This window comes from Martes martes, assembly GCF_963455335.1.
Source record: "Martes martes genome assembly, chromosome: 4".
NCBI classification, from domain to species: Eukaryota; Metazoa; Chordata; class Mammalia; order Carnivora; family Mustelidae; genus Martes; species Martes martes.
The window spans coordinates 87,942,456-87,955,752 of NC_137891.1; the positions used below are offsets into that span (position 1 = coordinate 87,942,456).

Below are 13,297 nucleotides of genomic sequence, written 5' to 3' on the forward strand. Positions count from 1 at the left end.
TGAAGACCTATATCAGGATTGCAAAATTTGGGGGCAATATGTGTTTTGCCTCCTAGGCAAAAAACTCCTAGGTTTTTAACATGAAATACCTGCACCATTCCTGAAGATGCTAAAGTCCCTATTTTGTTTACAGCTATGATTTTTCCCCCCTTTAATTTCCGGAGGTGGTGGGAAGAGTTTGAGAGTTTATCTTAAAAGAAAAAGAAAAAAAAAAAAAAGCTGCAGCAGCAGCTTATACCCGTCTCACCAATTCTAGTTCACGGACAACCAGGTCTGTTAGTTTCCTTGAGAGAGACATTCGGTGCTGCACGAACCAGAAGCAGCTTTTTGAGCCACCGTTGCTGACTGAACTATTTTAAAAATGTTACATCACAGGTCCAGCTACTCCTCAGAACAGCGTACGGGTCTAGAATTTTTGAGAGCAAAAGACATTCAAGTTCCACTTGCTAGTATGGAGTCCAAGGAGACGGAAAACAATCTTCTAATAAAGAAATTAGGCAGTGCCTCGCTGGCAGTAGTATTCTCCTCGGCTGCCCCAATCAGTAGGAAACCGTTGCCTACACCTACCCGCTAGCTGTCCCTTAGAGCGCTGTTCCATTCAGGCCACCACCTACTCAAGATGGCTACAGGAACACTTCCGGCGTCTTCCCGAACTAGGCCCGCCTTCATTTGCGTATTTTCACCGCGCCGGGGCCGGGACTCAGAATTAGCTTTTGATTGGGCAACTTAACCAGCGACCTTTCCCCTCCGCGACAGTTTCCCGAGGTGCCTAGTGCCTGAGCGGCACGGGCGAGAGTAAGAAGGCAGGCAAGATGGCGGATGTGCTGGATCTTCATGAGGCTGGGGGCGAGGATTTCGCCATGGATGAGGATGGGGACGGTGAGGACAGTGGAGGCGGCTGCGGGAAGCGGGGAAGGTGCGAGAGAAGGGAGTTAATAGGAAAATAATTCCCTTTCCCGGTAGGGAGGATGGGAGTCGGGGAACCGGGTTTCAGTTGGATTAGAGAGTGCGCCCCCTTCGGGAGGAATGGGGGCGGGACCGGGAAGGGAATGGGACTGAAGGTGGTGTGGGGCTGCTTTCAGATGTGTCTCTAAAGAGACTATTATTACAAATACCCGTTATTTTTGTTACTCATTCTTTTACTTCTGGGGCTCCAGAGAGCATCCACAAACTAAAAGAAAAGGCGAAGAAACGGAAGGGCCGCGGCTTTGGCTCCGGTGAGTGTTTGTGGGGAAAATGGGTCTAGAATGGCGACAGCTACGAGTTTTGGAGTCCCCGTTCAGACTCATGGGGAACAGTGGGAGAATGGATTTCTGGTGATCTCTTGTATATTCCCTATAGAAGAAGGGTCTCGAGCGCGGATGCGTGAGGATTATGACAGCGTGGAGCAGGATGGTGATGAACCTGGACCACAACGCTGTAAGTAAAATGGAGCCTGTAGGGATCTGTGTTTGTAGTGAATTATGGACCAATGGAATAAAATCCAGTAGGAATGGGGTCGGATATACCTTAACCAATCTCAGGAATCCCCACTTATTCCACTCTTGTGATTTTGCTTGAAGTTTTTCTCTTGTGCTCAAACCTCCCTCCCTCCTCCAACAGCTGTTGAAGGCTGGATTCTCTTTGTCACTGGAGTCCATGAGGAAGCCACTGAAGAAGACATCCATGACAAATTTGCAGAGTATGGGGAAATAAAAAACATCCACCTCAACTTGGACAGGCGTACAGGATACCTGAAGGTATCCTAAGCGATACCCTATTGCTTCTCTTCCCCCATAACCTTTAGACAGCATTGATAATTCTCCCATGTTTGCTGTGATTGGCCAAGAGCAGTGTTGAAATAAATTGAGATTGAAAATTGATTTCATCAGACATAGCAAAGAGACGGAAGCAGACATTTTGTAAATACAATAAGGATATATGAGGTATATTTGTTGTTTAAAAGGTACAGATTTTTGTATTTGGGTATGAGTTTAGATTTGAGGAAGATACTTAGGTGGTGTTTGGTGGAATATGAGGGTTTTGATCTCTGTCTTTTCTCTTGTCCCAGGGGTATACTCTAGTTGAGTATGAAACATACAAGGAGGCCCAGGCTGCTATGGAGGGACTCAATGGCCAGGATTTGATGGGACAGCCGATCAGTGTGGACTGGTGTTTTGTTCGGGGTCCACCTAAGGGCAAGAGGAGGTAAAGTGGAGAGGGCAGAATCTTGGTGAAGGGATCATGAGCAAAACAGAATCGTTGTATTATGTTCTCTGATGGGCCCTTCCTTTTCCCTAGAGGTGGCCGAAGACGCAGCAGGAGTCCAGACCGGAGGCGGCGCTGACAGGTCCTCTGTTGTCCAGATGTTCTCTCCAGAGATTCTGTTTGACCATGCAGCCTTGGAGAAATAGGGCTGGGGTGGAACTCACCATGTTTATATTTAATCTCTCAGCCTACTTCCTTAGTGGTTTTTTTGGGGTTTTTTTTTTTTTTTGAGTTACAAATAAATGTCCCATTTTTGTTTTGTACACTTAAAATTACTTTCCTCTTCTAACATTGCAAGTTCTGAAGCACTATTTACAGTAAGGCAGTATAGGTCACTGTGAAGATGCTTCTAGGGCCTCAATTCTGTGTGAATTTCTACATTAAATATAGTCTCAAGTCTTAGCTAGGATCAAAGTAGAGACACTGCTCAGTACTTCTTTTTCTTGGAAGCTAAGAGAGCAGGGGTGGAAGTGACGTGTCCTTGTGATATTAAAGCATAATTATTTTGTTCCTATATACTCTGTACCGTGCAGATGGATGTTATAGGAATGTCTCTTTTGTTTCTCCTGTCCTTCCTGCTGCCATATTTGTTTGTACTTGCAGCTGTCTAAGGGCTTGAATCTCAGAACCTTTTTCCCTGGAAGAGTCTGTACTCACTTCTTCGTGCCTTCTTCGGCAGCCAAGGGTAAAGGCCCCATAGAGGAGAGGATCCAGAGGAGCATTGAGGAGGCCAAAAAGGAAAAGGATGTGGCTGAGGCTTGGGGGGACTTCAGTTAGCATGGTGGGAGAGAACCAGTACCACAGGCCCAGCAAGTAATAAGGTGTCCAGCAGAGGACGAAAGTCACCAAGACAAGTAGGGCCAGTCGCAAGGCCCGCAAATGAACACGGGAGCGATTGTCTAAGGAGCGACGGAGGGCAAATTCACCGGCAGGGGCTGGGAATTTAGAAAACATACTCAAATTCAGAACCATTCAGCTTCTGAATTGAGTGTAGGATGAACAGGCAGGGATGGTAAGCTGGAGTTCTCCTGATACAAGGAAGAGAATGTAGCAAATAGCAGGTAATGTTAGACATCCTCTTCCCTTCCCAGATTGGGACTAAATGCTTCCGCCATCTCCCCCAGGATTATGACAGACATGCTGGAGGAAAGGTTTTGATTGGGGTGTGGTGTTATGAAGCTACTGAGACTACCCGGAGACTTGATGGTATCTAAGACTAAAGGAGAATACTGGTCACCTTTCTCCTTAATCCTTGCCCAGCTAACTCAACAATGGAGGGTGGCTAGAGGCTGGTTAGAATTGAAGGCATTTAGAAAATACTTGCAGCATCAGATGCTAGAGGGATGGTTACGATGTCTCTTCTAGTTTGATAGAAAACTATCAGATCAGTACATGAGGCTAGAGGCAATAGTTCTTAGGGTATGGGTTAGGGCCCGGGGATTGGAGTCTCACCATGGTTCCCCTTCTTTGTCCGGGGACTAGACACACGGAGGACAATGCGGCTATAGCAGATGGTCATGGCAGTCAGTGGCAGCGGAAAGAGGCAGAAGAAGGTGAAGAGGTTATAGGTGATTTCTTGCCATCGAGCCTTGAAGCTGCCTTTGGTGACACACTGAGTGAAGGGGACTGGGCCAGCTCGGCGGACAGTGTGGAACAGGAACAGCTGGAGTGGAGTTTGAGGACTATTAGAAGTGGTCCCCCTTCATCCTTCTCACTAGTCATACTTTCCCAGTTCATCCTTAATTCTCTGCAGAGCTGAGTAGTGCTGAGTTCATCTATAGTGTCATATTTAAAAGGTTAAAAACTTGAGAATCCATTTTCCCTTTAGGCTATGGAGCTAATCATAAAGTTTGTTAAATCCTGGGACTTAAAGAATCTTGCCTTTGCAAGTACTGTTCTAACATTGCACTTTGTAAAATTTCTACCACCTCACCAACATTTTTAGCTGAAGTGATTTTTTTTTGATGTGTCTAATTCTATGGAAAAAGAAATTTTGTATAAAATGGGTGCTGCTAAAATTTCAGGCCATTTTGCAGCCACTCTGTGAAGTGACCTTTAGTGATAGTCTTACGTACAATAATTATAACAGTGAAACAATGTTAAGTAATAAAATTTAACATTTTCCAAATGCTGTTGGCTGCCCCTCCCCCTTTTTGGTAAATTGCTGAGTTTTTTATTTGAATCCTAAAGAGTATTTTTCAGTTAAGAGCTTCAGGGTTAACACCTTGGTTCAGATAAGGCAGATTGAGTCACTATTAGTTTGATAAAAGGCAAGCTTAGTGGTCTCGGATCCCCAGATATAAGGCATTTGTGAAAGTGATTTCAGCAATGAGGGACTTTTAGGAAAGGTGAATAGTATCAGCCACAGACAACTGAATGGCTTGGGGTTAAGATCAGCTTACTCTGAGCTAGCTGGGGAATGGTTTTTCCCCTTCCCATCTTGAGTCCATGTATTTGTAGGTTTTTTGGTTGGTTGGTTTTGTTTTGCACTGTGCCTAGATATATCTGACAGACTGTGAAAAGGGGTTTAAAAATAAGCAAGACTTCTGGACTTAAAGTTTGGTCTGTAGCCTTACTTCTGCCTTTCCTTCCCCCTATTATATGCAGTTTACCACCTATTATATAAAACTTCCTTTCAACTACTTGTGATACTTAGAAACTTAAGCCTTCAAAGATAATTTCTGACTTTTCCAGTACTCCCTCACCACACTAACACCACACTTAAGAAAAGGGTTTTTTATTGACATATTAGTCCTGGAAGGTAAGATTAATATTTTAAATAGGACATATGGATAATGCAGAATTTATACAAGAGGATGCTAATTTGGAACCAAAAATACCATCTTTTGCACATGTATCATAATGTTACCAGTTTGCCATTGAAGCAAGTGGAGATTACAGTTGTCAGAATGTAACAAAGGATGAAACTCCTATCCAATATCTTGTGGCCAATAGGTTTCAAGTGATTTAGCCAAAGTCATACAGCTAGTTAGTAGTAGAGCCTAGACTCAGAAAAAAACAAAGTAAAACAATGCAACAGAAACAGGCTTCTACCTCCCAGTCCACATCTAAAATTTGCTTCATATAAACAACTTGAATACCTTTTGCGCTGAGGCAGAAATGCTTCTTTTTAAAGCTTTGGGTAGCAGAGGTTCCTGCTTGCAACATTGTTGGAAGCATTATTTTTTGCCTTAGAACTATAGTCAGACTAACTTTTGGTAGTTCTATTTCTAATATTTGAGGATTTAGGGATCAAATTTTAAATCTGATTCTATAATGCATTATTCCAGAGCCCCTTCTAAGTAGAAAATCCTAGTCCTGGTCTCCCAAGATGCTGCTCTACTCCTTCCCCCAGAGGGTGATGTGGTTTTTGATTTTTGGTCTTAAAGGAATTGCTTCATATTTCCTTTTTTTTTTCTTTCTATATTTCTAGTTCATTATCAATACATAAGATGTGTTAACTGGTACTGAGTTCAGATGCTCTGTTTTCTTTTCAGTTTTCACAATAAAGCTAGAGTAAAAAATACAAATCTGATATGTCACTCTCCACCTTTTACCTTAGTCTCTCTCCACTGTCCTCAGGAAAAAGTACAAGCTTAATTAATATCTGTAACCTGGCTCTTCCTTCCCATCCAGGCTCATTACTCACCCATTTTCTAGCCCTCAACTTTAGCTACAACCACTTTGAATTCCTCTACCTTCCACCCTCCCCAGCATTCCTCCTGCTTTAACTTGTCTAAAGCCTCTCTTATTTTAATAAAATAAAAAATCAGTTGTAATGTCTTTGAGAAGTTTTCCCTGACTGTCCAAGAATGCGTCAGACATCCTCATTGTTCTTTAGCTTCTATGGTTACCTTTAGTATAATGCTTGACTGCATACTGTATTATAATTGCATACTAATATGCCTTCTGTGCTAGTCTGAGTTTCCTGACTGCAGCTCTTCACTGCTCAGTCCTTGATAGAGCATTAGAGTGTGTCTATGGGTGATGTACATTATTTTTTGAGTAGATGAGTGACTACCACAGAGTTTTACCCAAAGCCCCTGACTTTACTGTCTTCTTTATAGACCCACATACATGTTTCATCCCTACAGTTTTCTGCAACAATCTGCTAAAAAAGCTGGGAGGATGCAAAGAGGTGAAAGCCAAGCATAGGGAAACAAAGCTAAAGGAAGAGGCATAGATAGGGCTCTTAATAGAGATACAGATTAACATGCAGTGATCTTAATTTGCAAAACAGCAGAGGCTCCCCTCTGAGGATTAGTGGGTGACCGAGATCAAGCACACTGCTTGACTCCAAGCGCTCATGTTGTTTACCCAGATTCTTGTCACATCTAGCCTTGGGTCCCAACAAGTCACTCACCTGGGGCAAGGCAAGCAGGAAACTAAGTCCCCAGGCCGTCCCTAGAAGTTTCCTTCCAGCTGGGCGGGGTCCAAGCGGGTGGAGTACGGCTGCCTGACGGTCAAGTCCAATGACCACAGGCAGAAAAGCTGCAGCATACATGGCCATTAGTTTCAGGAACATGAGTGTCCGACATGCGATGTCCCCGGCCAGCCACTGAACAGTGATATTCCAGATGGCATCTAGGGGCATAACCACAAAAGTGACTAGTAAGTCAGCAGCCGCTAAGTGGGCAAAGAGTCGTCGTACAGGGGAGGGACGGAGTTGGCTGGGTTGTGACTGAGTCACTGACCACAGGACAGCCAGGTTCCCTCCAGCTGAAGAAATGAATAGCACAATAGTCACTCCCACTCGGACCTTGGCTGCAACTGAGAAGGTGGGCAGCTCTGAGCCCTCTACCTCTACTCCCGATCCCGCCCAGACCTCCTCCTCCGCTAACCCCCGAGGGGTGCCATTGCCTGCAGACATGGTGACCTGGAAGGGAAAGGGGTGGGATGATGAAGTTTAAGTATGAAGAGGTGAGCTTCGTCCACTGAGTCTTCGCCCTCCTCCTTATTAGGATCTGAAGCTGGTTATTGAGAGTTTCGTCCATTAAAGCCTCTGTCTCTGGAGACTCTCCATCTGTGTCCTGGAGGTCACCTGCCCAACTGCCAGGGTCCCGCAGGAAACAGGGATCTGGTGCCGGCTTCTACTTCCGTAGACTTCTTTAGCCCCTATAGCCCTGGGTTCGGCCGCAGCGCATGTGTGCGTGTGTGTCTGTGTGTGTGTTAGGGGTGTTTGGGAGCACCCCGGGGACAACCCCATCCCAGCCTCGCAGGCGAGATACTGCGGTGCCTTCTCGCTCCGCCCCTACTGCAAGCCCCGCCCCGGTCCAGAATATTTAAAGAAGAATGTACCGCCGGAGGAGTGCTTAGGAAATAGTGGCCATCCGATAAGGGTATGCTCTGACGAAGACACACCAAAAAACACGCCGGTATTGGTCCAGAGACACGCGCTTCTTGTTCTAGATTCCGAGGCCGGTCCCCTTCGCTTTCTTTTCTGGCGATGTTTGTCCTTCGCGAGACACCGTTGATCGTCCAGGAGGCGTGACTAGGGGCGGGAAGTGGGGCGGGAGCGGGGCTGCGGAGCCGGGGCTGCCGCTGTCATGGACGCCTGGGTTCGCTTCAGTGCTCAGAGCCAGGCCCGGGAGCGGCTGTGTAGGTGCGGCCCGAATAGGAATGGGGGTGGGGACAGAGGAGGATCCTCGTGAGGCGAGGTCCGTTCATACTACGGGGGTCAAAAAGGGTCAGCTCGGGCTACGGGGGCCCGGACGGACCGCCAGGCGCTGATTTGAGCGGGCCGTGAGGAGATGATTCGTTTTTGCTCACCGAAAAGATGGGGAAACTGAGGCACGAGTGGGCCAGCGGGGAGGCCGCTCAGGGTGGCCATGTCCACATAAGACCTATACTTTACTCACTGGGCAGTGGTGGCGTGAGGAGCATTCGCCCCGCGATGGATAGCCGGACTCTGCCCCCCAGGGCTGAGTGGCTCTAAGTCCCTTGTCCCCTCACCCTGTTGTCATCCGGGAACTCCTCTGCCTCCTCCTTGTCTTCCGGTTTCGATTCAGCTAGAGGGCCGAAACCCCCTAGTTCACCTACTCTGAAGAATAATCTCTCCACCTGTCCCCCACTCCCTTATATGTCAGGTATATACTCACACTGATGTGCTCATGATGGGCCGACCCCCCTGGTGCTTTCACAGTCCACTTCAGACTTCATCATTGTCAAATCTCTTATTTTCTCAACTCCAAGTAATGCCCTCAACTCCTTTTCTAGGCTCCTTTTTATCCTTAGGCCTTTCCTTTCCCCTGGCCTGAAGGAGAAACGGTAAGAAATGGGCATAAAGAGGAGGAAAGGGAATGTTCGCAAACGGGGAAAGGGGGAAGTCAGTACTTTCCTTTTGGAAGACATTTTTGAGAGGTAGATTAGGGATGTCTCCACCTTACCTTGCCTGGCCTCTTCTCCAGGGCCGCCCAGTATGCCTGCTCCCTTCTTGGCCATGCACTACAGAAACATGGGGCCAGTCCGGAGTTACAGAAGCAAATTCGACAACTGGAGGGTCACCTGAGCCTAGGAAGAAAGCGTAAGTAACCACGCTTTTGTTTTATTACTCCAACATTTCCTCCGTCCCCAGCTTCTCCCTTAGCCCTTCCTTCCTGTTCTTGACCTTCTTTGCCAGTTCTTACCCCTTATTTAGGTCTGCACTTATCCTCTGCATGCCTCTTGGCTGAGATAAGAGAGCAGGGGTAAGAGACTAATGAAGGATGGAAGGGAATGGGGCAAGTTGGAGAAAACTAAACTGGAACACAAATTAAAATTTGAAGAAAAACATTTTTTGAACTGTTTCTCTTTTTTAAAAAAATTGTAATTATTGTTTCTATCACTTCTCGACTTTTACCTTCTTGCTTCCTCTTTCTCTGTGTCTCACTCTCTGTCTCTACTTCCAAATCCTTGCTTCTCCTTGCTAACTCCACAAGTTCTACGCCTGGGTAACTCAGCGGATGCTCTTGAGTCAGCCAAACGAGCTGTGCACTTATCAGATGTTGTCCTGCGATTCTGCATCACTGTTAGTCACCTCAATCGAGCCTTGTACTTCGCCTGTGACAATGTCCTGTGGGCTGGAAAATCTGGACTAGCCCCTCGTGTGGATCAGGAGAAGTGGGCCCAGCGTTCATTCAGGTTTGATACCCTTTTATCCTACAAGAACTTTTGTATTTTCCATACTGCATAACTTGCCTTTTATGAGCAAAAGATCTTTCAGGGTCTTCCCAGAATATACACATCTTAATCACTTGGCTTCCAATTTCATTTAGATTTTAAACTATCAGAGAATAGTGAATGGAGGCAGATGGAAGACAGATGCTCTTCCATGATGAATGATTAAGATTGGGCAAGATAAGTTATTATATTGCTTTAAATCTGCTTCTATCTATACCACAGGTTATGCCTCTCACTGCCTGCTCGTTCTTTCATTCTAAAAATATTTAGGAAGTGCTTACTATGGGCTAGAGAATAAAGCAGAGAGTCAGATATGGTTCCTGTTCTCACTAAGCTTCTAGTCTAGTGGGGGAGTCATATTAAGACAACTACCAAACCAATTATTTTTGGAAATGTACGGGTGTTATGAGATATATAACAAAGGGAGCTGATTTGAATTGAAAAGCTAGGGAAGAACTCTTTGAGAAGTAATGTTTTAGTTAAGACTTGAGGTGTGAATACAAGTTGGTCAAAGCAAACAGTAGCAGAGAAGACCTTCTCAGACAGAAGATATCCCGTTCTAAGACTTCAAACCAAGAAAGATTTTGTCGAATTAGAGAAATAGAAAGAAAGCCAGCATGATGGAGAGTGCTGAGTGAAGGACATAAGTTTGAACTGGAGATGTGAAGGGGACCAGTTCATTCATGCCAGACCTCTGGCAATGGTAGGATTTTTTGGTTTAGTTTTGTTTAAATTTTATCCTAAGTACAATGGGTTCTGAACAGGGATGTGACATGATTCAAATTGTGTTTAAAGAAGATCTCTCTTGCTGCAGTGGAAAATGGATTGTAGTAGGGCAGAAGAGGAGGAGATGCCCTAATATGGTCAAGACATGATGTTGGCTTAGACTAAGGTGCCTCCCAGGTGCCCTTAGATTTCATTTAAAATGGGATGGCAGTGGCTGGGGGGTGCCCTGGGTGGCTCAGTGGGTTAAAGCCTCTGCCTTCAGCTTAGGTCACTATCCCAGGGTCCTGGGATCGAGCCCCACATCGGGCTCTCTGCTCAGCAGGGAGCCTGCTTCCCTTCTCTCTGCCTGCCTCTCTGCCTACTTGTGATCTATCTGTCAAATAAATAAATAAAATCTTTAAAAAAATAAAATGAAATGAAATAAAATAAAATAAAAATAAAATGGGTTAGGAAGGAAGCCATGGAGAGTTTTAAGAAGGGGAGGTAATGATGTGATTTACTATGTGAAATTAGATTGTTGGGGGCAGGGGCAAGAGTGGCCATGGAGAGACGAGTTACATGACTAAAGTGGTAGTTTGAGCAAAAGGTGCTTGTGGCTGAGACTGTGCTGGTGGGATGTGAGAGGGAGATGTGATTGGATTCAGGATGTGTTTTGGAGGTAGGACAATTATATTGAGTACAGACCACTATTGTCAGAGTGGATTTAAAAAAACATGGACTGTTGGAGTGCCTGGGTGGCTCAATCATTTGAGCATCGGACTCTTGGCTTCTGGTCAGGTCATGATCTCATGGTTGTTCGGTTGGTTGTAGGATCTCATGAGCCCCCTTCGCTCCCTACCTTGGGCTCTGTGCTCAGTGAGAGTCTGCTTCAGATTCTTTCTCCCTCTCCCACTGCCCCTCCTCACTCATGCTCTGTCTCTAAAATAAATAAATCTTAAAAAAAACAAACAAACCATAAACTGTTCATTGGTTCGTTTGCTTTTTGTTTTTGTTTTTGTTTTCCGTTTGCTTGTTTTTTAAGAAGGCTCCATGCCCAGCGCAGAGCACAATGTAGGGCCTGAACCTAGATCAAGACCTAAGCTGAGACCAAGAGTTGGACACTTAACTGAGCACCCAGGTGTTCCTGTTTGTTTGTTTGTTTGTTTGTTTAAGATTTACTTATTTATTTGTCATAGAGCACACAAGCAGGAGGAGTGGCAGGTAGAGGGAGAAGGAGAAGCAGGCTCCCTGCTGAGCAAGGTTATGGGGGCTGGGTGGGGAGGGGGGACTCCATCCCAGGATGCTGGGATCATGACCTGAGCCAAGGGCAAACGTTTAACCAACTGAGCCATCCAGATGTCCATGTTTGTTTGTTTTTTAGGTAATCTCTACACCCAACATGGGGCTCAAACTCACAACCCCAAGTTGAAGAGTAACTTTACTGACTGAGCCAACCAGGAGCCCCAAACATAGACTGTTCTTAAGGAATTGATAAATCTAACACATTTAGCAAGTTGCTTAACATTCTGGGCCTCGCTTTTTGTTTTTGTTTGTTTGTTTCAACAAAAGGATGGGATTTAAAAGATCCATAATGTATCTGGGTCTCTGAAACAGCTGAAGCTTGTTCTCTGAAAACATTTGCATTATTATGGTTCAGGTTGAATGTGTATGTGGCTAATGGGTTGCCAAGTGGACGACTGAAATTTAAGGGTTTTCTTGGAAGGTTTGATGATGCTTCTGACTTTAAGCCAGGATCTTAAGGTACATGTAAACACAGATTAGTTACAGAAAGCTGGGGTAGTAGACAGTAGCACTTACTGCTGGTGTTCTCATGCATAATTCCTCCGTACTTACTTTGTATTGTGGGGGGGGGAATGTTTAAGCCTTCTGTTTGGTATGCCAAGTGGTTATATGTGCCCTGACTCTTCTGGCCTGTTTATCTCAGGTACTATCTGTTTTCCCTCATCATGAATTTGAGCCGTGATGCTTATGAGATTCGCCTACTGATGGAGCAAGAGTCTTCAGCTTGTAGCCGGCGACTGAAGGGTTCTGGAGGAGGAGTCCCAGGAGGAATTGAAACTGCAGGACCTGGGAGTCCAGGAACTCCAGGAGGAGGCTTGCCTCAGCTGGCTCTCAAGCTTCAGCTCCGAGTCCTGCTCTTGGCTCGGGTCCTTCGAGGTCATCCCCCACTTCTGCTGGATGTGGTCAGAAATGCCTGTGATCTTTTCATTCCACTGGACAAACTAGGCCTCTGGCGCTGTGGCCCTGGGATTGTGGGGCTTTGTGGCCTTGTGTCCTCCATCCTGTCTATTCTTACTCTAATCTGCCCTTGGCTACGACTCAAGCCCTGATATTCTGGTACAGGATGAGGAGGGGATCTGAATCGGTAAGATGGAGTCTAAGATCATCGCCAGTGTACCAGCCACGTTCTAAGTCTACTCCTTGATTAAAGTTAAAATGCCAAGATATTGGGGGTAGAGGGAGGAGCTTTGGGGAAGGTGAGGTGAAGAAAGGTGACTTGTGAAGTCAATGGGATGATTCTAATGTTCAGATATTCTGGAGCTTTTGCTTTTTCCTCCTTCATTGCAATGTCTGTGTCTCTGTTGACCCTTTTTACTTTGTGTTTCTTAAATCTATTTAAGATTTTGTCTCTGCATTTTTTTTTCCTACCTTCTCAGTTTGCTGTCCCAGGAATTTGATCAGCAAAATTACTTTTTTTGGTAGGGGAGGTAGAAGGTCTGTAAGGTTCTAACTGCCTTCTTTTTCCTCACAAAGGCAGCTTGTGGCAGATTTTACCCCTTCAAATGCCACCAAATCATAATTCTAGAGACTTTATGTCCCAGTGGATTCTCCCCTCATGCACCAGGGACTGTTTGATACTTCCTCCTTCATGTCTACCTCACCAGCCTCCCTCATGACTTGGCCCTTCCCTCTACTCACACCTGCAGATTTCTGCTTACACTTTTATTTCAGGGCTTTGTTCCCTAGCCTCGTCTCACCCCTTCTTCACCTATCCAGAAGGATGCTGTGTCTAGCATCTTGCTGTAAATATTGTACAGTGATTCTGTGTAAATAGCTGTGGCCATGCCCACAATGGAGAGCAAGCCTTCCAGGTCAGCATATTAAAGATCAGTTTGCTCATCAGTGTCTGGTCTGGTCCTGTGTGTTCTGGTCATCTGAGGTCTCT

General features: G+C 45.5%; 3 protein-coding genes across 6 annotated transcripts; 2 read left to right on the forward strand and 1 right to left on the reverse strand.

Moving 5' to 3' along the window:
* The first annotated feature begins 762 nt into the window (after nucleotides 1–762).
* On the forward strand, nucleotides 763–2,761 carry RBM8A (RNA binding motif protein 8A). 2 transcript variants are annotated; one of them, XM_080800952.1, is made up of 6 exons: nucleotides 763–879; nucleotides 1,158–1,217; nucleotides 1,342–1,419; nucleotides 1,603–1,739; nucleotides 2,051–2,187; nucleotides 2,281–2,761. In XM_080800952.1, the coding sequence occupies exons 1-6, from the start codon at nucleotides 813–815 to the stop codon at nucleotides 2,324–2,326; spliced, it is 525 nt and encodes a 174-aa protein (XP_080657078.1). In that variant the 5' UTR covers nucleotides 763–812; the 3' UTR covers nucleotides 2,327–2,761. The 2 variants fall into 2 exon arrangements, with proteins under 2 accessions (XP_080657078.1, XP_080657079.1); XM_080800953.1 differs by having other exon boundaries at nucleotides 774–879; nucleotides 1,345–1,419.
* LOC308341198 (gonadotropin-releasing hormone II receptor-like) lies at nucleotides 1,902–7,503 on the reverse strand (the record flags this gene model as incomplete). 3 transcript variants are annotated; one of them, XM_080800951.1, is made up of 4 exons in its annotated part: nucleotides 1,902–2,380; nucleotides 3,700–3,910; nucleotides 6,611–6,831; nucleotides 7,124–7,503. In XM_080800951.1, 4 exons carry the CDS (start codon nucleotides 7,239–7,241, stop codon nucleotides 2,277–2,279), a joined length of 654 nt encoding a protein of 217 aa, XP_080657077.1. In that variant the 3' UTR covers nucleotides 1,902–2,276. The 3 variants fall into 3 exon arrangements, with proteins under 3 accessions (XP_080657077.1, XP_080657076.1, XP_080657075.1); XM_080800950.1 differs by lacking the exon at nucleotides 1,902–2,380 and adding an exon at nucleotides 2,477–3,182; XM_080800949.1 differs by lacking the exons at nucleotides 1,902–2,380; nucleotides 7,124–7,503 and adding an exon at nucleotides 2,477–3,182 and having other exon boundaries at nucleotides 6,611–7,117.
* Nucleotides 7,504–7,742: 239 nt separating this feature from the next.
* Nucleotides 7,743–13,253, forward strand: PEX11B (peroxisomal biogenesis factor 11 beta). The gene is made up of 4 exons (XM_080800954.1): nucleotides 7,743–7,849; nucleotides 8,655–8,770; nucleotides 9,165–9,366; nucleotides 12,056–13,253. Exons 1-4 carry the CDS (start codon nucleotides 7,794–7,796, stop codon nucleotides 12,459–12,461), a joined length of 780 nt encoding a protein of 259 aa, XP_080657080.1. The 5' UTR covers nucleotides 7,743–7,793; the 3' UTR covers nucleotides 12,462–13,253.
* The last annotated feature ends 44 nt before the right edge of the window (nucleotides 13,254–13,297 follow it).

Bases quoted from the DNA above. Each gene is read 5' to 3' on its own strand.
- RBM8A (XM_080800952.1), top strand. From the start codon at position 813: ATGGCGGATGTGCTGGATCTTCATGAGGCTGGGGGCGAGGATTTCGCC. The intron at 1,420-1,602 runs GTAAGTAAAATG...CTCCTCCAACAG, and splicing joins TGAACCTGGACCACAACGCT to CTGTTGAAGGCTGGATTCTC. The intron at 1,740-2,050 runs GTATCCTAAGCG...CTCTTGTCCCAG, and splicing joins GGCGTACAGGATACCTGAAG to GGGTATACTCTAGTTGAGTA.
- PEX11B (XM_080800954.1), top strand. From the start codon at position 7,794: ATGGACGCCTGGGTTCGCTTCAGTGCTCAGAGCCAGGCCCGGGAGCGG. The intron at 8,771-9,164 runs GTAAGTAACCAC...TAACTCCACAAG, and splicing joins CCTGAGCCTAGGAAGAAAGC to TTCTACGCCTGGGTAACTCA. The intron at 9,367-12,055 runs GTTTGATACCCT...TGTTTATCTCAG, and splicing joins TGGGCCCAGCGTTCATTCAG to GTACTATCTGTTTTCCCTCA.